General features: G+C 36.9%; 2 protein-coding genes across 2 annotated transcripts in view; both read left to right on the forward strand.

Annotated features, from left to right (window-relative positions):
* Positions 1 to 2,510: 2,510 nt before the first annotated feature.
* On the forward strand, positions 2,511 to 6,102 carry LOC134672579 (uncharacterized). The gene is made up of 3 exons (XM_063530523.1): positions 2,511 to 2,619; positions 3,164 to 4,208; positions 6,023 to 6,102. The coding sequence occupies exons 1-2, from the start codon at positions 2,511 to 2,513 to the stop codon at positions 4,201 to 4,203; spliced, it is 1,149 nt and encodes a 382-aa protein (XP_063386593.1). The 3' UTR covers positions 4,204 to 4,208; positions 6,023 to 6,102.
* A 6,841-nt stretch (positions 6,103 to 12,943) lies between these two features.
* Positions 12,944 to 24,701, forward strand: part of LOC134672615 (uncharacterized) — a 299,268-nt gene continuing 287,510 nt past the window's right edge. The window contains exon 1 of the mRNA XM_063530570.1: positions 12,944 to 13,197. The gene's annotated coding sequence lies outside the window, so the exon portion shown is untranslated. The remainder of the gene's footprint in view (positions 13,198 to 24,701) is intronic.

The raw sequence follows: 24,701 nt of genomic DNA on the forward strand, positions 1-24,701 counted from the left end.
TGGTGACGTCACAAATGGCATGCGAGGCGTTTTCGCGCGAAGTTTAAACTAGCTATAATAAAATGCGATTATTTATGTTAAATCTTATGAGTATAGCTGAAATATTGTGTTTTTCGGAACCAATACAAGTGTACCTACCGACAATAATAAAAGGGATTTCAAAATTTGTCATCAGGCCTATTACACTTTCAAGATTTGACCCACACGTACATACATACATACAAACATTGCTAGATTTGCAAGTTAAATAATAGATTTTACAGAACATATACCTAGTGATACTTTACCGCCCTAAGGCGGGATTAAGGACAATACTTGCCTGTTACTGAAAAATTTAAAGGGCCATATGTACTAACGTTACATGTACAATACACGTGCGAAAAGGTGATTCCTACTTTTCGAACTTGTATCGTAATGTACTATTATAACAAAGTGAACAATGTTTAATAGTAGTGTAAATAAATAAATAAACAATGATTAGTAAGGTTCATTGAAAGCCCTCAAGCCCCCCATGGGTGGTATCAAACACTGATAAGGGTAATAAATCTCCTCGTCTGATAGCGCTATCTGGCGGTGAAAACTGGAGATTAAAGTATTAATAAACGGCTTTTAGCAGCTGATCGTTATAGGCGTCTTCCTCTCAAACAGTTTTATATTTACTTATATTACGATCGTAAGATCGGCCCCTGTTTCACCAACGTGACAGGTGCGACGAATTGTAAAATCACTGTTGCTGACGTCACAGGCATCCATGGGCTACGGTTACCGCTTACCATCGGACGGGCCGTATTCCTGTTTGCCACCATCATTGTATTATTAAAAAAAACTTTATGATATCGGAAAAAAACAGATATTTCTCTTGCTAAGTTTATGACAATTGTCACAAGAAACACTACAATTGTCACGAAATTCCGACATATAACTCATTACCTGTCAAGAATTACCTACAATTCTTCTAAATCTTTGACAATTGTCAGAATCTTCGCAGGAGAAATATCTGTTTTTTTCCGATATAATAAAGTTTTTTTAAATAATACAATGATGGTGGCAAGCAGGAATACGGCCCGCCCGATGGTAAGTGGTAATCGTAGCCCATGGATGCCTGTGACGTCAGCAACAGTGATTTTACAATTCGTCGCACCTGTCACCGATGTGAAATTGGGGCCAGGCATAAGTATCGTGAAATTCCTAGGCATATCGTGAAACGTGAAAATCTTTGACTCGTTCCCTGATTCGACGGAGCCCCGCGTAGCTATTTCTGGACAGTTTGCCCTTCGGGCATCTGAAGCAACCTAACGAACCTACCCTATTACCTACGTTTTGGATTAATGTGACTATCGTCAAAACATTACATAGGAACATTACGATCTGCCTGATCTTACGACCGGCCGCTGACATATATACAGGGTGAAATTTAATTCACTGGCCAAATTGAAACAACCGAAAGAACTCGAAAAAATATTAAACCACGTGTTTTTTCTTTTAATACCGCTCAGTACATTTTTTTCAAAATAACTCATCATCAAGTTGTCCTAAAAACCTCGTACGTTATGGTGAACCGACAACTACCCACTACACCCGCTTCTCTCTTATCAGTTAAGGTCATTGACACCCCGCCCCTCCCGCTGTTTGCAATCGCGTCACCAATTATGAACCCTGTTGCAGCGAGATTACCTACATAAGTTGCAAATTTTTCCTTTCATATTAACGGGCTTAGAACCGTCAAAATGCAAAGGCAACCCATTTTTAATCTAAAATGTTATTTCTGACTAATGATTATTAACAAAACGTCCGTGGCTTAAAAACAATGAGTAAAAACTAGGTCAGGGATCTTTGCATTCAGGCGTATTTAAAAAATTGAATCAACTTACGTACATTTGATTAAAAATCGATGCAATTAACGAAAGTCCCACGAGATGGTACTCTTGGATTCAATCCTTGTCTGCGAAGGCGTGGAAAGGATTCCATTTCGTATAATCTTTGTGCACCACGTAAACACTCACCACTTAATAAATAACACCGTACCACTTCGTAATATGCCCGGTTCGAAAACCCGGTTTTTTTTAACCTTAGTACGCGCGCGATTATTATTTTAAGGTTGGCGAGTGACGAGTGACTAATCATTTATGCTTACCGTTATGTTTACCGCTAGCGCGGAATGGTTTAGTTTAGACTACCCTCGAAATTGATAAACCTGCCTACCATCGCCAACACTAACTGGATGGACCCTATTGCAACGATTATACTACGACGTTACATCCTCAAGATTTATTGTCACTCTGTAGTTCACTCTCAATGTATCAGGCATTGCACATAGTTTAAAGCTAGAAAATAGAATAAAAAGTACTAAAATGACTACTTTCCCCCACTCCTGCCCCACCGTCACCCGGTTCTTGCGCCCGAGTTCGTGTCATTCTCTTTCTTTGTGCGGGCATTGCAACATCGTGTTACGTAACTTTGTCATTCCGAAATATCGTATCCTTTTCTTTGGATCGCACAAAGTAGTGGTAATGGGAAAACGTAAACGTAAGGATAAAAATCGTCATTTAAAAGAAAAAATTAGGCGATTAGAAGATCGACTCAACCGTTGTTCATCATCAGATTCGGCAACAGACGAAGGTTAGTGTCTTTTTTGTTTAAATAGAACAATAGTAAGTACCTAAGGAATACAAACTATCATACATTATGTTTCACTACGACAAAATGCTGTGGAATGCGTAATAAATTGAATCTACCCTCCTAAATTGAAGAAAAAATTAATGCTTCGATTCAAACTCGAACAAACATATATAAACAAAGATTCTTTTTTTATGTCTTTTGTACTGTTACCGGATCATCAAGGTTCGTTGTTTACTTTATTAAAATTAACATTTTAGGTAGTAATGGTTATGTAAACGAAAGACTTTCATCGAATAACATGAATATCAGATATTATGACATTACTTATTAAAAGTATTAAAAGGCTAGGTATACACTCGAGCGATTCTAAGCCTAGGTATGCCAACTAAGCAGTCCCGCGTCATAGCGTGCCTATGCCCAGTGACTCAAAACTTTCAGTCCAGCGATATAGCGAGCCTATACCCAGTGACTTAAAAACACTAGTCCAGCAGCATAGCGAGCCTATGTTCAGAGACTTAAAAATTGTTTTTTATCGTCTTTACAGAATACAATGATTATGATCGGTACTACCCAGAACAGTACGATTACCCTCACAATCCAGGTAGTGAGGACGAAGTGCCCCTAATACCGTGGTCTGATTCGGAACACTCGATTCCTGATACAACGCCTAAATCGGTGATCATGCAACCTACACCGATAGCGGACCCAGTTCTTAATTCCGCCGTACCCAGTAACGTCAATGAAACGGTATCGGCTGATCCCGGTATCAGCACCGAGACCGATACATCACAAACATTGCCGTCTGATATATTAGAGGCCCTCGGGGACCCGAAGGGAAAAGAAGAAATATATGGGCCAAAAATAACTGATGAAATCTCTAAACGTTGGGGCCGGGTACTCGTTGATGGCCTAGAGAAAGATGTAAAGCAAAAACTGCCTAAAAAGCACCTGATACCAGATAACTTTCGTTTAGCTAAAGCCCCTATTTTAAATCCTGAGATTATATCGGTGCTCAACGAATCAGTCAGATATCGTGACAAATTATTAGAAAAAGAGCAAAACCAACTGGGTCTAGGCATTTCTGAGCTCACAAATCTAGCTTCAGCGGTAATCAAAGAAAACTTAGATAAAGTCGAAATACTAAAGAAACTTTCTGAAGCTAGCCAGATTTTCCTAGACCTTCATCACGATCAGACCACTAGGAGAAGAAAGCTCATAACCACAACTCTTGACAAAAAGTTTGTCAATATAATATCGGACGTAAAAAGGGATACCTACCTGTTTGGCGAAAACCTAGGAGAAAAAATAAAAGCCACAAAAACAGCGGAAACATCAGGGCTACAAGTGAAGCGTAAAGAGGTCAACGCTATCGCATCTACGTCTAGGAAATATCCCAACCAGGGAAACTGGAGGGGCCCACCCCGAACATACTACCAATACCAATTACAACATTTTCAACGAGCACCGAGACAGGGTGGGCCGAGACCGCGCTACCCTCACCAGCAATACCGGTACCGTCCGCCAGTTCCCGATCGTCAAGCCCAATCGACGCGCAAGCCGCCCAACAAGACCCCAAAAGCCTAATAGAGGTAAATGTACCCCATGCGGGTAGACTAAAATATTTCCATAAAAAATGGCGTAATATTACTGACGATCAGGTAGTTTTGAGCTATGTGAAAGGACTAGTCATACCTTTTAATAGTCCAGTCATGCAAAATGTGTTTCCAGCAAATAACAATTTTAGTCCTCTAGAAATTGAGCAAATCAATTGCGAGATTAAAAAATTAAAGGACTTAGGCGCATTGATAGACTGTAAAGATATACCTGGACAGTTTTTATCTAGTATCTTCCTTACTCCAAAACCAGATGGCTCTAATCGTTTCATACTTAATCTTAAAAACCTAAATAAACACATTGCACATCAACATTTTAAAATGGAAGATGTGCGAACGGTGACAAAGCTCATGACCAAAAACTGTTTTATGTCCACCATAGACCTAAAAGACGCATATTTTTTGATCCCAATGAATAATAAGAGCAAAAAGTTTCTGAGGTTCAAATTTCAGGGAAATACCTTCGAATTTCAGTGTTTACCTTTCGGTCTCTCCTTGGCGCCATATATATTTACCAAGTTACTCAAACCAGTGACGGCGGTTCTAAGAAGCAAAGGCTACATACTAGCTATTTACCTAGATGATATAATATGTTTAGGCGGTACTTATAATGAATGCCTAACTTGCGCTACGGAAACCGTTAATATACTAAAAAATCTAGGTTTTGTAATAAACCAGACTAAAAGTAAATTAATACCTAGTCAAGTTCAGACTTATCTCGGTTTTGAGTTAGACTCTGTTAATATGCGTCTAGGCTTACCAGAAAAGAAAAGACAAAAAATTTTAGACTGCCTCAAATATATCCACAATAAAAAATCAATCACGATACGTGATTTCGCCAAGCTTTTAGGTCAATTATGCTCAGCCTGTCCAGCGATTGCTTATGGGTGGGTTTATACCAAACCCTTAGAGCGTGAAAAATTTCTTGCTTTACAACAATCGGGAGACAACTATGATAGTCTTATTAGTATTGGTGCTCACCTTAATCCTGACTTTACATGGTGGAAAAATAAAATTTTAACTTCATATAACCAAATCCGAGAAGGCAAATATATTTTAGAAATTTTCTCAGACGCATCCTTGACAGGCTGGGGAGCATATTGTAACGGTGAAAGAACCGGAGGTTTTTGGAGCCCACAGGAGGCTAAAAGACACATAAATTTCCTCGAGCTGCTTGCAGCTTTTAATGGATTAAAATGTTTTGCTCGGAATCTTAACAACGTAGAAATATTACTACGCATTGACAATACCACTGCCATATCATACATAAACAAATTTGGCGGGGTGCAGTATATTCACCTAAATAATATTACTCGAAAGATATGGCAGTGGTGCGAGTCACGCCAGTTATACATATATGCGTCATACATTAAATCCAAAGACAACGTTGAGGCAGACGAAGAATCTCGTCATCGCAATATTGATACCGAATGGAGCTTATCTCCTTTAGCATTTCAAAAAATTACACGATGCTTTGGATTTCCTGAAATTGACCTGTTTGCGTCCAGATTAAATAATAAATGCCTCAAGTACATTTCCTGGAAACGCGACCCTGAGGCATTTGATATTGACGCATTTACGCAAAACTGGGCTAACTTTTTCTTTTATGCTTTTCCGCCTTTCTCACTTATCCTCAAAAGTCTGAGAAAAATCATAAATGAAAAAGCTACAGGTGTAATGGTCGTTCCTGACTGGCCCAGTCAACCCTGGTACCCAATTTTCATGAAGCTCTCCAAACAAAAACCGATATATTTCAATCCTGAGCCTCAGTTGCTTCTTTCTCCTTTCAGGAAGAGACACCCTCTCTGGAGTCGCCTTTCCCTGGTGGCATCACTATTATCCGGGAAGCATTTAGAAGACAAAATCTAAATCTAGACACAATAGATATTTTAATATCATCTTTATCAAAGAACTCTTTAAATCAGTATAATGGCGGATACAAAAAGTGGTGGACGTTTTGTTCAAAACATAACATAAGTATCTACTCCACCAACATTCCCGATATTCTTGCGTTTTTTACGGCTGAATATAACGCCGGTGCAAGTTACTCCACTTTAAATACACTTCGTTCTGCACTTTCCTTGATATTGGGCAAACAATTCAGTAATGACGAAAGGGTCGCTAGGTTCCTAAAAGGTGTTTTTAAAACAAAACCTGCGTTACCAAAATATCAGTCAACCTGGGACCCTAATCTAGTATTAGACCAAGTCAGTAATTGGCATCCGAATGAGGACTTGCCTCTAGAAAAAATTACAAAAAAGTTGGTAGCTCTTCTTGCGTTGTCTACAGGACAACGTATGCAGACGCTAGCCCTTATTAGCTTATCCAATATCAAGATAAATGAAAAGAATATTGAAATTGTAATTAATGACCTAATTAAAACTTCAGCTCCGGGTAGATCTATGCCCCGGCTAATTATTCCATTTTTTCCTCATAAGGTCGAGATATGTCCCGCTAAATGCCTAATTGCATATATGGAAAAGACCACTCAATTTAGACATTTAACCAAAACAGACAAGTTGATTTTAACAACAAAAAGTCCAGTCCACAACGCGAGCCCTTCGACCATTAGCCGTTGGATAAAGTCTGTATTGGTAGCAAGCGGAATAGATACCTCAGTTTTTTCGGCCTACAGTTGTCGTCATGCTTCTACATCAGCAGCTAGTCGAAAAGGGGTATCTGTAGACCTTATCAAGAAGTCAGCTGGCTGGTCCAAGAATTCTCTGGTATTCGCAAAGTTTTATAATAGGCCGGTAATTGAAGAAGATAGCAACATTTTTGCAGAGGCCGTATGTAATAGGGACAATGATTAAAATAGCATTTAAATACTGTAAATCGTTGATTAGTAAATACCTAGTATTAGCTTACTATAATAGGCACAGTATGTAATTTAACGAATTAATGCCAAATTCGAAAATACAATTTTTGATTACACATATACATTTATTTTATTCGGTCTTGCTACTTTCCCTTAAGTGCCAGTTTTGCTTGGCGCTAAACATCTACAGAGTGACAATAAATCTTGAGGATGTAACGTCGTAGTATAATTTAAGGTTAAACAAACTTACCTGAAGTGAAGTTTGACCATAATTATACGAGACGTTACATCCGAAAAGATTTATCACCCGCCCTGCCCTGCATTTTTTTCTCCGAGTCTCAAAAAATGATACCCAAAACTGTCGCAAAATGGCACTTAAGTATCTCTAAAACAATGACACGAACTCGGGCGCAAGAACCGGGTGACGGTGGGGCAGGAGTGGGGGAAAGTAGTCATTTTAGTACTTTTTATTCTATTTTCTAGCTTTAAACTATGTGCAATGCCTGATACATTGAGAGTGAACTACAGAGTGACAATAAATCTTTTCGGATGTAACGTCTCGTATAATTATGGTCAAACTTCACTTCAGGTAAGTTTGTTTAACCTTAAATTATAAGGTTTAGTGAAGGTCAGATAAGGGTTTTGCTGATGTTGTTGTTAAAACCTACTATTAGGTTTGTTTACATTTGTGGTAATAGGGTGACCACGACTCGTGGAAAATATTTAAAAATTGAAAAATGAAAATTAAAAAAAAGTGTACTCTTTTTTTTCGCTAGATTCCTTAAGTGTAACCTAGTGCCGGGAATGAATATGGCCAGTGATTTAAATTTCACCCTGTATATAGACATACATTTCAGGAGTGCATAACTATTAAATAGCCAAAAAAACCATTTTATGTAAAAAATGCCTTACATCATTATGGAAAAGAGCTGATACTCTTCAAACGGCTAGATCGTTTTTTATCAAACCTAGTTAAGAACCACCGCAAGGAAACTTGCTTTAACGAAAAAAAAGACCGCATTGAAATCGGTTCATTCGTTTGAGAGATACGATGCCACACTCGGACACACAAACAGACATGGCGTTAAACGTATAACACCCCTCTGCGTAAAAGCAGAACAGTCTCACAATGAAACTTTTCATTATCCTACAAACAAATACAAATAATTAGAAATATCTATGTACTTATTAAATTTTTGAGAAAAAGGGGCCCCGAAACATTTAACGTGTCCTTTTTACGAGCGAAAAGAGACCGGATAAAAACAACAGAAATAAAACGTTCGATTCATTACGTTTGGGCCACATCACTAATCCTAGTGATGGGCCAAAAGAACAATGCCAAAGGGCGCGCAGCCCTTTGGAACAAAGCTGCCTCTTGCAGTAGCGGAGAGGGCATGGCGATAGGCGGAGCGGGAGCGGATGCATAAGCGGAGCTAGTAACAGAAAAAACATGCCAAAGGCCGCGTAGCCCTTTGGAACAAAGGTGCCTCTTGCAGTAGGGGAGAGGACAGGGTGATCGGCGGAGTGGGAGCGGATGTATAAGCGGGGCTGGTAACAGAAATAACAATGCCAAAGGGCGTGTAGACCTTTGGAACAAAGCTGCCTCTTGCTGTAGCGGAGAGGACAGGGCGATAGGCGGAGCGGGAGCGGATGCTTATTCATTCATTTTTAGTTCATGTGTGACCAGTTAGTTATTAAATTGCGGCCAATAATTGAAGGAAAATAAGAAATACAGACATAAAAGACAATATGGACGCTAAAATAGGATCCCCACTCAGCATAACGTTGCGGCAAACCGTGGCCCTGGTTTTCTGTTGGGACCTTAAAGTTGATGGCGACACGTACGCCAATATACATATAATTGACGATTTATCCACCAAACCGCCGCTAAAGCTTATCACTACGCTCTGACCCGAGCCACCGAGCATGCTTTGAGCGTTACTTGCTGAGCGCCGTCGAACAATGAGAACTTTGAGGCGCAAATAACTTTACAGCGCTTCAAGATGCATAAATAGTATTTGTAGTGGTGTTTGAAAACTCGATAGTCAAAGACTACGTGACAAGGAGGGTTACAGAAACTATGCGGTGCCTGTCGTCTACAGTGGGGCCAATTATGGCAGGTAGATTCCTAAATGTTTAAAATACTATCTTACTTTATACTTGCAGAAATGTTATAAATACATCACTAGTGTTTCTAGCTACGTGCCTTCAGTTTTAGATGCATTTATGCATTTCAGTGAGTTTGTAAACGACACAACTATTAAGGGCGAATGTCGTTTACGAACCCTACTATTAAGGTGGATGGACTGTGTGAGAGATGAATGATATGAAACAAACGCAAGTGAATGATGAGATGACGGGTGACAGAGAGGTGTGGAAGAGAAAGACATGCTGCGCCGACCCCAAGTGAATGAAAAAAGGGCAAGAGAATGATGATGATATAACATACCAAAACGCCACTGTGGCTTATCACTATGCGCTGACCCGAGCCACCGAGCACGCTTTGAGCGTTACTTGCTGAGCGCCGTCGAACAATGAGAACTTTGAGGCGCAAATAACTTTACAGCGCTTCAAGATGCATAAATACACCACTAGTGTTGCTAGCTACGTGCTTTCAGTTTTAGATGCATTTATGCATTTCGTAGACCAATGCACCCTATTTTGGGCCGGATTAAGCATGTCGAGGCCCCTAGGCAGTTGCTTACTTTGACTTAGGGTTAATCCGGCCCTGACCCGATTGGGGTAACATCGAATGCAAAAAAACTTATATCGAAAACATCCATCCACCGGGATTCGAATTCAGAAACATACAACCAATTCTGACCTGCTAGCATGAGTTGCATTCTAGTGTTCTCTTACGCAAGTTGCGCACTATACCGGGTGTGGCCTGTAATATGAGCAAAAAATTAAACTGTATGCTGTACTCCTCATACTGACCTACATTTGTTCAGCGACTTTTAAAAATAACTTGTGGTTTGATTTTTAAGACACTTTAAAGTTTATGCTAAGACGCAATGTATTGCGAATTTTGTTATGTTTAAATGCGTGACAAGCAACGTCAATCATAATGATATGGCGTGGCGATGGCGTCCATTGAAGATAATATTTATTTTGTATGAAAAATAGGGAGTCTAAATACTTCATCATTTTTAAAAGTTGTTGAACAATAGTGTCACCGTTTGAGGAGTACAATCTATGTTTTAATTATTTGCTCGTGCTACAGGCCACACCCGGTATAATATATTCCGCGACTTCAAGTATGGACTCGCGCGCGAGAAAGCAACTCATGCTAGACGGCCTGAGCTAAACCGACCCCATCACCCCATCCACGCTCGTCATATGTTTCAATCTATTCGACATTGATGCAATTCGTATGTCAGCCATATGTTGTCACGTGCTCACAATATATCAACTCACCCTATGATCCGCTTCCCCTACTGACCCTATAATTAAACCATTGTCTACTATTTCCCAAAATAACCATTATAATAATGATCCTTGACTACTAATATTTTCTACAAATATAGAGGCCAAGCTAGACTGGAGTTTTATCCTCTAGCCGCCCATACGTCAAAACCTTGCCAAGCAAAATTAAATTTTATCTTGTCAACACAAAGTTCAAATTAGAATGGAACAGGAGACCTTTTTGTAGGTATCTGGGCGGCTAAAGGTAGCTATTTATTACCTCAGTCGCACCTGGAACCTATTTGATTAAGTGCTGCCCTGTAATTAGTAATGATTAAGTTAATTTGCTTGTTAGGGTGCTGATGATTTTAGTTTAGAACTTCAACTAAAGTCTGTTTTTAGGGTTCCGTACCCAAAGGGTAAAACGGAACCCTATTACTAAGACTTCGCTGTCCGTCCGTCCGTCCGTCCGTCCGTCTGTCACCATGCTGTATCTCACGAACCATGATAGCTAGACAGTTGTAATTTTTACAGATGATGTATTTCTGTTGCCGCTATAACAACAAATACTAAAAACAGAATAAAATAAAGATTTAAATGGGGCTCCCATACAACAAACGTGATTTTTGACCAAAGTTAAGCAACGTCGGGAGGGGTCAGTACTTGGATGGGTGACCGTTTTCTTTTTGCTTTTTTTGTTTTTTTTTGCATAATGGTACGGAACCCTTCGTGCGCGAGTCCGACTCGCACTTGCCCGGTTTTTTTTAACTTTTCAAGTACCTACAATAAGCAGTGAAAACGTATGCATTGCTCTAGAACAGCGATTCTCAAACTACGGTCACCGGGCCGTATCAGGTGGCCCACCAGAGGTGATGATATCATATCATCATATGATATCATCACATGATATGACATATAGCAATATACATACTCTTGCCATCCGAACGTCACCTTTGAGCAAATAAAACCGCATGAAAATCCGTTCAGTAGCTTTTGAGTTTATCGCGAACAGACACACAAACAGACAGACGCGGCGGGGGCACTTTGTATTATCTATATGGAGTAGTGATATTATTAGTATATAGGGGTTTATTTTATTTATAACTAAACCATCACCAAGGTGACCAAAAACCTACTGTATGTAACTATAATAATATTAATATTATCGCGTCTGACCGATGGAATTACAATAAATTTAAATACAACAGCCTTCTTAGAAGAGTGACGCATTTCGATTCTTGTAGCTACTTGGCTCTTTCATTCCAGGTATACTAGTATAAAATAATGTAGCTAAATTAATATATCTACTACCTAACTGCAACTCTCTTAAGAGCCAGGACTAAAACGTCGCTCACATACAATCGAAGAAAGTTAAGTACGGTTACCATCAGTACGGTTACCATCAGTTTGTCACTGACATAAACGCCGTCGAGAACGTAATTTACTTTCTATACGAGTACATCTCGCTCGCACTCGCATATTAGTGCAAACGGGATGTATAGAAAGTAAATTATGTTCTCGACGGCGTTTAATGTCAGTGACAAACTGATGGTAACCGTAAAGTTTCCTTTTTAAAACGACGTGGTGCATGAAACTTGTAAATATAAGTAAAAAAAACTCTCCAAAATAAAATATTTATATTTTACTATGTCACAATTTTTCGCTTTAAATATATACTTGCGACCCCGCAAAGGGCGCAGCAAAGTATAGTAACTAAGTAACCCAAAAAACTCAAAAACGCCGTCCGAAATGTTAGCAAAACAAAACACGCATAAAACTTTTTCAGCAGTTTAGCAAACGGCCTGCCCTATAATATTCATGGCCCGAGTTTTTTGCACCTTTTCCTTACTTTTACCCACATAACGTATACGAATTGCCTTTTTCCCTTTTTCTCGGCTTAGCGTTGTAATATTATCGCGCCGTCTTAAAAATATGCCGGACCCGACTTTGGCATAAATATTTTCCATGTCAAATTCCAAACCGTTTTCGCGAAAATGATTTCTCAGCATTTTATTACGCATGTTGCACAGAATTTACTTTTTTTTTAATTTTTTTTTTTTAATAAACAGACTACTGGAAATAAATTTCAGCGACGAAATTCTTAAAAAACATAATAAGAGAAACGAGGTCAGATAATGCCCGGGATTTGAATAACATTTGTGTTTCTCTCACATTTTTCACCGAGTTTTTAATAAAATAAAGAAGTAGGTACTTATGGGATTCGCAGCTGGCAGTCGTTTAATTATGCTATTTTCAAGTACCATTTTAAAACAAAACCACTTCGATACTCCCGAGCGCCGACAAAAACTGGTGAACACGTGGTTCGGATACAAAAACGCGCCAACTCTCAATTTGTGCAATGATTGTGCTTAATGCGTGCCATGTGGTCATTCCCGGTCACGCTTACTCGATTCCGCTAACTTCATTTTTATCTACCATCCATCTCTTTCACACTTGCGCTTTTTTATCGAAACCGAGCGCCCCTCTCTCTCTCTAGCTTCAGTCTGCGTTCTACCGCGTGAGGGGACGGTTGTGTTGCGCGTTTTTTTAATTTCGCGTGATCGCTTCCGATAAAAAACATTCGGAATTCAAATATACTTTTTTTTTTGTTTTTCGCGAAAGTGTGGTGATTGCTTGAGTGCGTAAACCGTTAATGTGTGTGTGCTGAATTGTGGTGTTGAAGTGCATTTTGGAATGTTGCAAACCTATCAGGTAGCGGGCGAAGTGAGCGGTTTCTGAACGGTTAGTTTTTTTTCTTATCAATCTATTGTTGGTTTGGATTTGACGTGGCCGAACGATTTTAGATAAAAGATTTGCGTTATCGAACTGTAACGGTATTAGTTTTTGTATGTACTTTTTCGTGTTTGCGTAATTTCCTTGCAGTTTTGTTTTGTTGTAATATGTAAATTGTGTAGGAAGACAACAAAATGTATAATTTTGCATTAACACGCACGTTCTTGACAATTAATACTCATTTACTGGCACTTGTGTAAATATTACCTGACTTGAGCGTGTTTTTGTCTGGTTTAATACATTTGACATTCACAAAAAGAAGCTATTGTTGTTTATTTCTGAGAATAAAAACAATGTTTTCTTTGTAGTATTTCGTAGTATGGAGGTAGAAACTTATCGTATGGGCTCATTTCTAATGCACGTCACATATGTACATACAGTTTGTATGAAGTGCACTTCACATACTTACTTAGTACTTACATTTTCATGATAAACATTTTTATCAATACATACATATAAAATCCAATGATAACACTAAAAATGTTTAACTTTTAAAACGATAAAGAAAGATACATTGACATTTGCTATCGCAAATTCTTGAACAACTTACTTTCAACAGTCAAAATGGCGCGTTGATAAAGTCGCATAACTCAATAATCTAAAAAAATATTTATCAGTGATGTGTTTTGTTTTAAAAGTTTTATTTTGAAAGGCGACTTAAACTAATTGTTTATTTACTTGTTTATCTAAACATACTCAAATCACGAGCAGCAATTCAAAAAAATAACAAAACAAACAACCCTTTCGCAACTCACGTCAAAACAATGCGAGCCAGAAAAATGCGTAATACAATAAAGACGTCAAACATAAAGTTACAGTCCCTTGTTACTGCCCAAGGGCCCAAAGGTCGGCTTTGTCACAACCGTTGCACAATGGAGTAATGACCTTCGTGATTTTCACGCACGGTAATAGCGCATGTGGAACGATGCTTGAAGAAACAATCGCATTTTACGACTATATTAACACCTGAGCCCTGATTTTAAATGAAAGTTACAATTTTTCAAGTCCAAACACAATACTGGTACAGTCGACGTCAAAGATATGTATACACTTTTGTACCATCAGATATATCGGACCAGCCAAGGTGTTCACAATATCTGAACACGCACTCTAACGACCTGATAATAGAGGCGTGTTCAGATATTTGTGAGCCCTTTAGCCAGTCCGAATGCTCTGACATATCTAATGGGCGAGGCGAAACATGTAAACATATGTTTGACGTCGACTGTACCTATAATAAAGGTTTTAGTTGCAAACACATCTACATCATCTACTATTCATGCAACTGACATGTGTGTAACTAAAGGCAAAAAGAAACCTCTAACATGGTACTAGCATGTAGAGAGAAAATAATCTCGTATTTATTTGAATTTGCTGTGATTGTTTTTTTTTAATTATATCTTTCCACGACGATTTTATTGAAACCTATGCCGAAGTCTCTTCACGGATGATTTTAAAATGATTGCTTTTATTAGGTTCTTTTAAATATAATTTCACTACACAAAGATTATAATAATGCGGGCGTGATTATAAAAAGTAATTGTAAACTTTAATTACAAGTTACAAAAACTGATATGAAGCCAATTCAATGCGAAATCGATGAGGAATGTGAGAGTGAGAAGAACAATACGTGGAATGCTGAGCTAGTCACCTACATATTCTGAGAATCGCGGTTTTGGCGTTGTTGATGCTTTATTTATACGTTTACATCTCTTCCAATATAAGTATAACATCTTAAATTTCTATTGTGAGTCATACTGACATGATTAAAATACTTATTTGAAGTCACAGTTAGCGTAACATGTTTCGATGGCATCAGGATTAGAGTTTGCTGTCACCTTGTAGCAGTTTGTACCAACTTTGTGGGTCCAATCCTGCCGTCTTGAAGAAAATACTTATGCATAAGGAATTCCTTGGAATCCTATTTCGGAATAAAGCAATTTAACTTTTAAATAAAACTTTTCAAAAGCTTTGCGTTTATTATTACTGACGTTACTTTCTATTTGAGGAAATCACGCCATAATATTATAAAGAAATATTAATATTCACTTATGTCTCTGCAGTTTAATAGCTTCGGAAATGCTTGAAAACGATTCTTATAAAAAAATTTAGTGAATGTTACAAAGTAAGTTATTTGTGCTACAAATGATTGACACTAACTATTCACTTCTCTCTATATTCTTAAGAGCGTAATGAGAGACAGTCATGTAGGCGTCTGTTAGCATAACCGCAAAACCTTTGAGGTTAAGCACAAAGCCAGTAAATCCACTTTAAAGTGACACAAAGATGAAAACTTTTAACTAAATCTCGAAATTTAAAGTCTGCGAAGTTTCTCACAGTGCGCGGTTTCGCAACTTGCTCAGTAGTTTTGGAATATGATGTTGATTTTGTGAGTGGAGAATTCAGCTCAAGAATCGTGCTTTGAGAACACTAATTAGGTGGGGAAGTAAACGGAGTTTCGTTACAATACAACAGTTGCAAGAGGAAATTTAAAGAAAGATATTGGCATTTTGAAAAAAATAAGAGTCGTTATGTTATATTGGGTCTAGTCACAGAAAAACCGTTTACTTCTTTCAAAGTTTGCATGAAAAGATTTTTAGATTTCGTTGTGTCATTTACTATTATTGATTTCTTGTTATCATTATGTACTGTAATTTTTAAATTAGTTAGATAATTTTTGTGCACTGGATCGATTTCGTTATCAATGCGTTCTTCCATTGTGATATCAAGATGTAAAAAGATTGACACAAATAACAATAGACTCATGTAGTGTCGTGCTAAATCAAGCGGAATATCTAATTGGCTTAATTATTCACGCATGCAAAGTGAATCTGATATCAAGAAGTGTGTCAAACTTGACTTGCAAATCACCATGCAAACACGAGGAGAATCCAAACTTTAATCCGTACATAACCATAGCTTCGTGGGAAAGATAAAACACCGGCATCGTAAAGTAAGGCTTCATTGAAGATCTAAAACCGGTTTAAGCGGAAAGGAAAGATGCAAAAAACCAAGGCCTCTGGCGCGTTTGAACATGTTTTTATACCTGTCTAATTAAAATTTTGTCTGAATTAATTTGTTATTGCCTCATGAAAATCTCGTCCATTGTCTTTTCTATCCTTGAGGATTAAATATCTAGTACATTTGGTACAACCATTGTTGTTCTTTAACATTTGGACCACCCTTGCGTAATCCATTCAAAGCTCTATTGATATTATCATTTGTAATGCTATTATAATAATTGGAACTTAATTGTTAAAACGTTCATATATAATTGGAGTCCAAAATCTTAACACGATCTTCAGCATTTTAAACGAAATAATGGTAGGTAATATATAAGTTTTAATTAATATTTTTCTTTATACTGGGTACATACTGAACAACTTTTACTATAGGACCGACCACGAAATAACGAAATATTGTTTGGCTTACAAAAACACATAACACAGCTAAAATGTCTGGAACAGCCAATTTTTTCGTTATTTCGATGTCAGTCCCATACTCATAGTAAAACTTTTTCAGTTTGACATAAATTCAACTCTGGAAATGCACTAGGTTAGGGTTGACAAATACACTGTATATACAATACTGAATTGAAATCAGAGTAAATGATTGCAAGAACCAAAGGTTTATTTGCTTAGGATTCTATTTTATGTCTGTATAAATTGTCTATGCTTTCCAACTTGCTGCTGAAATGGAGTCTCGCTTTGTTTCACTTTCGTTTCGCTTTCCTGTCCTTACACTTGTTACTTTACTGCCTGTCCATTCTCTGTTATTTTGAAATTTGTATATAGCTTGTCTAGGAATTTAACATAGCATGTAGCATTTCAGTCAATAGTGGACCGTAATTTACATAACTTATCTATTTTTAAAAGTATATTTAATTCCGAAACACCTGCAATGGCTGCAATTTAATTGCTTTGCATTTCTACAACTGTTTTATAATACATAGAAAATAACATCAGATTGCTTAAAGCAAATAAATGTTTCATGAGACTGATCCAAACTATAATTCCTTTACTACCATATATTTCAGTCAGTTTAGCTGAGCAGTACAATAATATAATAGAAACGGAAGATCCCTGATAAAAGATAATTAATCTTTCAGACGTAGGAACGCCGAGCATCCGTATTCCGAATATAATGGCGTTATTATTATAACTATTTACTAAAATGAATGATCGATTACTCCGGCAATTGTAATGTTAATCAATCATTTGAGACTTAATGGGTAAATGGCAATCATTGCTACCAGAACTGCATTCGTCGCGTGATTTTAGACATTCAGGACTTTGTAATAAGGTTGGATTTCCTTTAATATTTCTTATTTTGTTTTATGCAATTGAGGCACGTGTTTTTCGGTTTGTTTTTAGATGTTGGTAGTGATGTAATGGATCCGTTTTAATGTACTAAATTTGGAACTCATTCATGATGGTCATTAGTTTTGTAATTGTACATGAACGCAGCACAAATTGAGTTTATTTAGCTCATGTTTCAACTGAAATTATGGCAATTATATGATTGGCTAGAAAATGGTGGCAGTGTTTTTGAGGTTGCTAATGTTCACTGGAATATGCCTTTGCCTTGCCTTATTAGTGTTTTACGACTAAGTAGTATTTTTTTCATACCTCAGTCTACGTCAGAGAATAAATTAGAGTGTGTCAAGCTCGGAGTAATTAACAATGGAGCCGCCATTAACAGGCGTTCCCCTCTGTCGAAAATAGGCGGCCAATGGTCAACCTCATGTCAACCATATGTATGGACTGACGTTTATCTGACATGACGTACTCTATACATTTGATGTGCCCCTCCCCCGCAAAAAACGGCAGACTATTTTGTACCGAAAATTTTAGACATGGCGTCTCCGTTGGTTATATCCTCCAAGGTGTCAAGAAACTTAAATGTTGTTCTAAAATTTTGTCGTTAGCTACGATTCTCTGAAATGATAAACCGGTTCATTCTTAACAAACCAGTGATTTCTACGATAGTTTACCTTATCAAGACTTAATCAATGATTTTATAAAAATCTCAATACTGATAATTACCTGTTATTAAATTGACCTCGCCATTTGCGAAGCAAAACATTGCTATGGCATGCACTGAACGCAGACAGCATTCCATTTTTTATTGCACAGACTTGCAGGGCTGCTTAGATAATTAAATTCCATTGACTGCGTCTCGCTTGGGAAAAAATAAATAACACTCCGTTTCCTGGTCTACCTTTTTTCGTACATTTTGGACTTATGTCACTTTACCAACCCGTCGGAATCAAAATTCACAAGGTTTTTATTTTGTTCAAATTAAAATTTGATTTATCATTTCTGTATTATTACTGCGTCGCGACAAAACCCATATCTCAAAAATAGGCAAGATCAAGATGATTTAAATCTTGTGTAAAATAAATTGTAAACACAATTTACAAGTTCAAATTGTCAATTTTTTGTCTATTGACATTTATAAACCGGTAAACGAACTCGACGTAATTTATTAAAGCTTCGTAAATTTATTACGCGTGTTAGGACCAGCCGTAAATAAATCTAAGAGATCGTGCGAAGGTTAGAATGGATTCGAGCCAAGACATAAACTCATAATGTATATAGATACGACAAAGGATAGACATTTGGAGTGCTGAAAACTGTCGTTAAAGCACTAGGCATTACTAATTCTGGAAAAGTTTTGAGACGCATCCTTAAAATGAAAAAAAGAAACAAAAAAACTGCATTTCTTATGACTTTTAAACGTAAATATACTCGTATGTAAGTTTGTTGAGTTTGTAAGTAGTATCTTTGATCTTAGTATGCCTAGTTATAGGTTTCTGTGTAAAATTTATATTATTAGTGAATTTAATATGTGTCATAATAAATAAAAATAATGACATGGTTTCCTTAAAAAGTTTATACAAATATAATGTGTAAAATGATCAATGAGCGTTTACTCACATATTATTGTTTATGAGCGGTTACTGACATATTATTCTTACTCTATGGGTACCAAGTATCAATTTGAATGGTTTTGTCTTATAATAAAATTATGCTCAAACGTGATTACGTGACCCGTAACAGGTCAAGATAATAACATGAATTACATGAATGACCTTACGATAAGGAGTGACTTAACTAGTAATTATGATGTAATAAAATAACATTATTGTGAATCTAATTGTAATTGTCTTCCTATCATTCTGGGTCTTGATATGCCATTGATACTACCTAAATTGACATAATATATAGGTACGTTTACATGACAAAAAAAAACTAATTTAGCTTTGAATGGTGGCTCGTGTCTTACTGATTTTGTTCTATAAATTGTGCTTGTTTTTGTCTTCATAGACACAACAAAGTTATTGTACTCGATATTATAATGATTACTTGGCAACATAAAAAAGAGACAACAATGTTTTGCTTTTTTATCATTCACCTTTTTTAATCGACGCAGACAACAAAATTAATTATTAAATACGCAGGTACATACAAAAAGTTAAAACAGATAACACTAACATGTATCTTAACATTGTTTTTGAACTCTAATTGGTTTTAAAACTAGTTTTTGCAAATCTGGTTTTTATTACCAGTTTTACATAACCTTGGAATGGCCTATTAAATCTGAAGTCTAGTTTTTCTAAACGTAACGCTTCAGTGGCCATTTTAGACTTTATATCAATGCGATAAAAACTTGTTATGTCTGCGGTCTAGATTGACTAAAGTACACGATTTAGAATCGTATTCCTTGGACATAAAGTTCACTTTTGTGGATTATTCGATGTTTTGCTTCAACGTGAATTATCTTTAGTCTGTAATCTTGCGCATGACATCGCAATTATCTCAGGACGATGATGTAAAAGGAAATAAATGAAATAAACCAGCGTATTTACTGTCCTTTTTACGTAAATGAAAGTATAAATATGGTCATAATTTGTTTTATATTTATTGCGAAAAAGAACTTTAAAGCGCAGGAAATGGACGTAAATGGAATGTCAGTGCTAAGATAAATATGTTGAAATTATTGAAGTTCAACAATTAAAACATGAATTTCTTTCGTAACTCGAGTTTTAATTAATTTAGCAAATAAAAATCAAAAATGCTATTTTTGTGGTTGTTACAGTTTACCCCGTGTCCTTTCTCTAAGAAACATACTTACCTGTTACTAAGTATTTTACTGCATAAAATAACATTAAAAATATGCACAAATAATCCAATGTTCACTGTTCTTATGTCAAACGAGCTGTTGAGAGGTAGTAAAGCTATTGTAGAATTTGCAGATGTATTATTTTATTTTAATAAAATGCTACCTACATGTTCACGACAACGAAATTTCTTTACGATTCTTTTCCCCTAATTATCAAGGAATAAACTAAGATCACAGAATAAATAATAGTACTAGGTACTTACAGAAGGTTCACTCTATAACAACGCGTCTATTGCGACAGATATGACTGCTAGGTAAGCGCCGGTCCGCGGTGCGCGGCAACTACTACACGGTGTAACATGAGGAAACCGAATAATTTTAACCACGCATTTCTGAGGTCAAAAGAAGTAAAAAATGTAATATGAGTTTAGGTAAATTACGCAAAAAAATCATTTTTTTTGTTTTCTTTTATTAATTTTTTTGAATGTATTTGTACATAAAAAATAAATGTTATTGGTAAACTTGTCACTTAAAATGGATTTTTATATTTTTTTTTCGTAGAACCTACTTTTTGCAAAGTGTTACTTGTCACTTTTTGACTTCTATCAATAAGGATATTTAGACTACGTCCCATAGCACCAACATCACCATAAAAAAGGCCTTTTATACTATGTAACAATAAAAACTTTTTTTTTTTAAATTTATAGTATATCTGAAACTCGGCGAATATCAAAAAAGTTTATAGGACATTTTTGTCTCTAAATATGATCGCTGAAGGAATACGCTGTTAAAATTATTCGGTTTACTCATGTTACACCGTGTATAGCTAGACACCAAAATTGATGTAGGCCGCATGTGCTTGTACTCGTAGCGACGTGACGAAATCGCGGAGTGAGCCACGCCTGCTAAGATCTCAAATCTTTATGACCAATTTCAGAATCCACTGATGCATTACAAGAGTACCAACACATACTCGAGCAATGTTAAACTTTATTTACGTCAGATTAAGGTTCCATTTACAATGAAGTGAGATTCATTAGTACATCAAACTAATTGACGAAAATCGCAACGAAAAACCATCTTAATTGTCATAGCATTTGAGTTCATTTTTTATCGGATTTTTTTACTTTCACAGTTGGCCGGTTATGGTATTTAACCGAAAATACTTAATTTATAAATGGGCCGATTAAGTTTCTTCATCTGGACTGATTTGGATTTAATTGATGCTTTCACGAATGTTATGTTTTATGATTTATGATCGATGGCAAAAATTACAGACATGTCATGTTGGAATTGAAGTGTATCGTCACGGCGACTGGTGAAAACATTTTTAGGGTTCCGTACCAAAAGGGTAAAACGGGACCCTATTACTAAGACTTCGCTGTCCGTCCGTCCGTCCGTCCGTCCGTCTGTCACCAGGCTGTATCTCACGAACCGTGATAGCTAGACAGTTGAAATTTTCACAGATGATGTATTTCTGTTGCCGCTATAACAACAAATACCTACTAAAAACAGAATAAAATAAAGATTTAAGTGGGGCTCCCATACAACAAACGTGATTTTTGACCAAAGTTAAGCAACGTCGGGCGTGGTCAGTACTTGGATGGGTGACCGTTTTTTTTGCATTTTTTTCCGTTTGTTTTTTTGCATTATGGTACGGAACCCTTCGTGCGCGAGTCCGACTCGCACTTGCCCGGTTTTTTAAATATCGGACCGTTGTGATGTGAGCGAATAATAATAGATTCGGACCAACCTGATTCTGCATGGCATTTGTGATGATGAAGTGTAGAATGTCATCACAAATGCCAAATTTCTATGAAAATATGACGTCTATAATGACGACTCCACACTTTGCTCTTGCTGTATCAAAGTAAGTGCAAATGTCTGAGTTAGACTCGTCGGAATATTATTTTAGTCCAATAGTTTAGAAGAATATGTAGGTATATACGTTATAACTGTCATTTTTATATTACCTACACATAAAAACATAACAAAAACAAACTTCATAATACCTACTTCTTCGTCATTTAAAACGTCTCTCCATGATTTTAATTGAATTTTATTACAAAATAACTTGATTTTTATCTCACATTATGATTAACGTCGACTCAAACGATGAATAAATAAATATTGACATTAAATAGCCTTATATTATTCATGGTATGCGGGTAAAATTGCCACAGGCTGATTCCTATGCAAAACTAGGCAGGCCGGTTATACCGAGTCATTTATAATTATAGGCAACTAGCTTACACTGACATTTTGTACATATCTCGGCATATCTAGAACCTGACTTGTTCGATTATTATTTTTAATTTACCCTCGCTGGTTTTATTAAAGTTCAAAGCTACATCAGGCATAGGCATACCTACTCGAAAAAAAATCGAAGAAGCAATTAGCTTCTTATAAGCTGTACGGATATGATGGTCGTTCTTGTGACAGCGTGATAAAACGGTGTCCGTCACTTTTTATCCCGCGTGTTAAAAAGTGACAGTTATTTTATCACGTGGATAAACAATCCATAATATTTACGCCGGCTGCATTTGTTTGCATTGTAGATGTAGGTATTTCTACCTCCTCGAGAAATTGGGATGGGTGACGCCGTGAATCCTAGGAGTCCTAGGTCTCAAAGGTGCTCTTTTAAATGATTTCAGATTATCATACATATCATACATATTATTACTTAAACTTCTTAAAACGGTAGGCAGATATCACGGATCTGTTTAAGAGAAATTGTGTATGAAGATATTTTGAGTCTCGGGAATGAACCTAGGGTAGTATTTTACATAGGGTAGTATTTGTAAGCAGGGACCGTTACCGGTATTCTGACTACAGGTTATTATTGAGGTATAACCGGTGTAATTTGAATTTGGGTATTTATATCACTTAAGCTCCGAATAGAGGTATTCGAATACCGGTATTCAATAGTGTTATCGGTTTAGCCAATTGACAACAAATACCACTATTTGATAGTTTACTCCTAAAGCTATTACCGGTAATAAGTAAGTGCCAATACCGGTTGTAGTAGTACCACGATTCGTTCCTTCGCTACTCGTCAAGGACGTTGTCCGGCCCGCTTGTAAAGTTGTAAATACTTAAGATTCGGATCTTAGAATGCCCGTTTTCATGTTGCTGGTGAAATTAGCTGTTAGGTGATGATTTTGACGAATACATTTTTAATAGCGTTCATTTGATTCTTTTAATTGTTGATTTAATTGTATTTTATTATGTATGTAGTTTATAATCTCAAAGATATGAGCGCTGATTAGACGTGCGCGCCGCCGCCATAAGGAGTACGCGCGCCGCCGCCGCCGCCGGTAGTTTAAAATTCGCGCCGAATATTTTTTTATAAGACAGTATTATGCAGCGTTAAAATATGTAATAGGTTATAGTCCGATAAGAAATAGTTGAAAATTATTGCGGGCGCCACTTCCTATGTAACTCTCACATTTTTGACGTAAAATACTTACTTAAAAATGGCAATAATTACGTACTTACGGAATTTTTCTGGTTATATAATTGAATTTCTACTATTTTATGTCGCACCAACACCATACTAAGTCATTATTTGTCTTATTACAACGTAATGAACCAAATAGATAAAAAAATATTATTACGGATTTTTTTTCCTGTGCGTTCATCAAGACATCAAGAGACAGACCCGATTTCATTTAAGAAAGTTCTTACGAAAATATTGATAAAATTACATGCATTATTGTATACCATTGTTCAGATGTTGCTGCATCCTACGATACCCCGCTAAGTTTGATTTAATGTTTGTAAATGATAAAGGCGCACTGGTTCAAGATAGTACTTTATTACATGAATCCTAAGAGAAGACTGAACAAAAATATGGTGTCAAAAAGAACATAAAATTATAAGAACAAAGGAATTCAAAAATACAATAAAATTATAAAAAGTAAACGTATAAAAAGGTGCGTCGTCCACATTCCCCCCTTTTTTATTAAAGGGGGAGCTTGATCAGCTTCTTCAGGGGCCGCCGCATAACACCTCCAAGGCTGTGCACATCCGCAACTCTTATGATGCCATCAGGGCCTGGGAAGACAGCAGTAATGCGTCCACGGGGCCAGGAACCTCTCGGAGAATTACCATCCGCAATGAGCACCAAGTCTCCGACTGCTAATTGGGGAACCTCATCTCGACCACGTCTGGGTGTTAACGTCGGAAGATATTCTTTTAACCAACGGCGCCAAAAATGCTCTGATAATCCGACAGCCTTACGCCAGCTGGTTCGTGATAGGAGGTCCGTTTCTGATGATGTGACTGGAAGTGGGCGTCCCGAAGACGAACCCAACAGAAAATGCATG

This window comes from Cydia fagiglandana, chromosome 17, assembly GCF_963556715.1.
Source record: "Cydia fagiglandana chromosome 17, ilCydFagi1.1, whole genome shotgun sequence".
Classification (NCBI taxonomy): domain Eukaryota; kingdom Metazoa; phylum Arthropoda; class Insecta; order Lepidoptera; family Tortricidae; genus Cydia; species Cydia fagiglandana.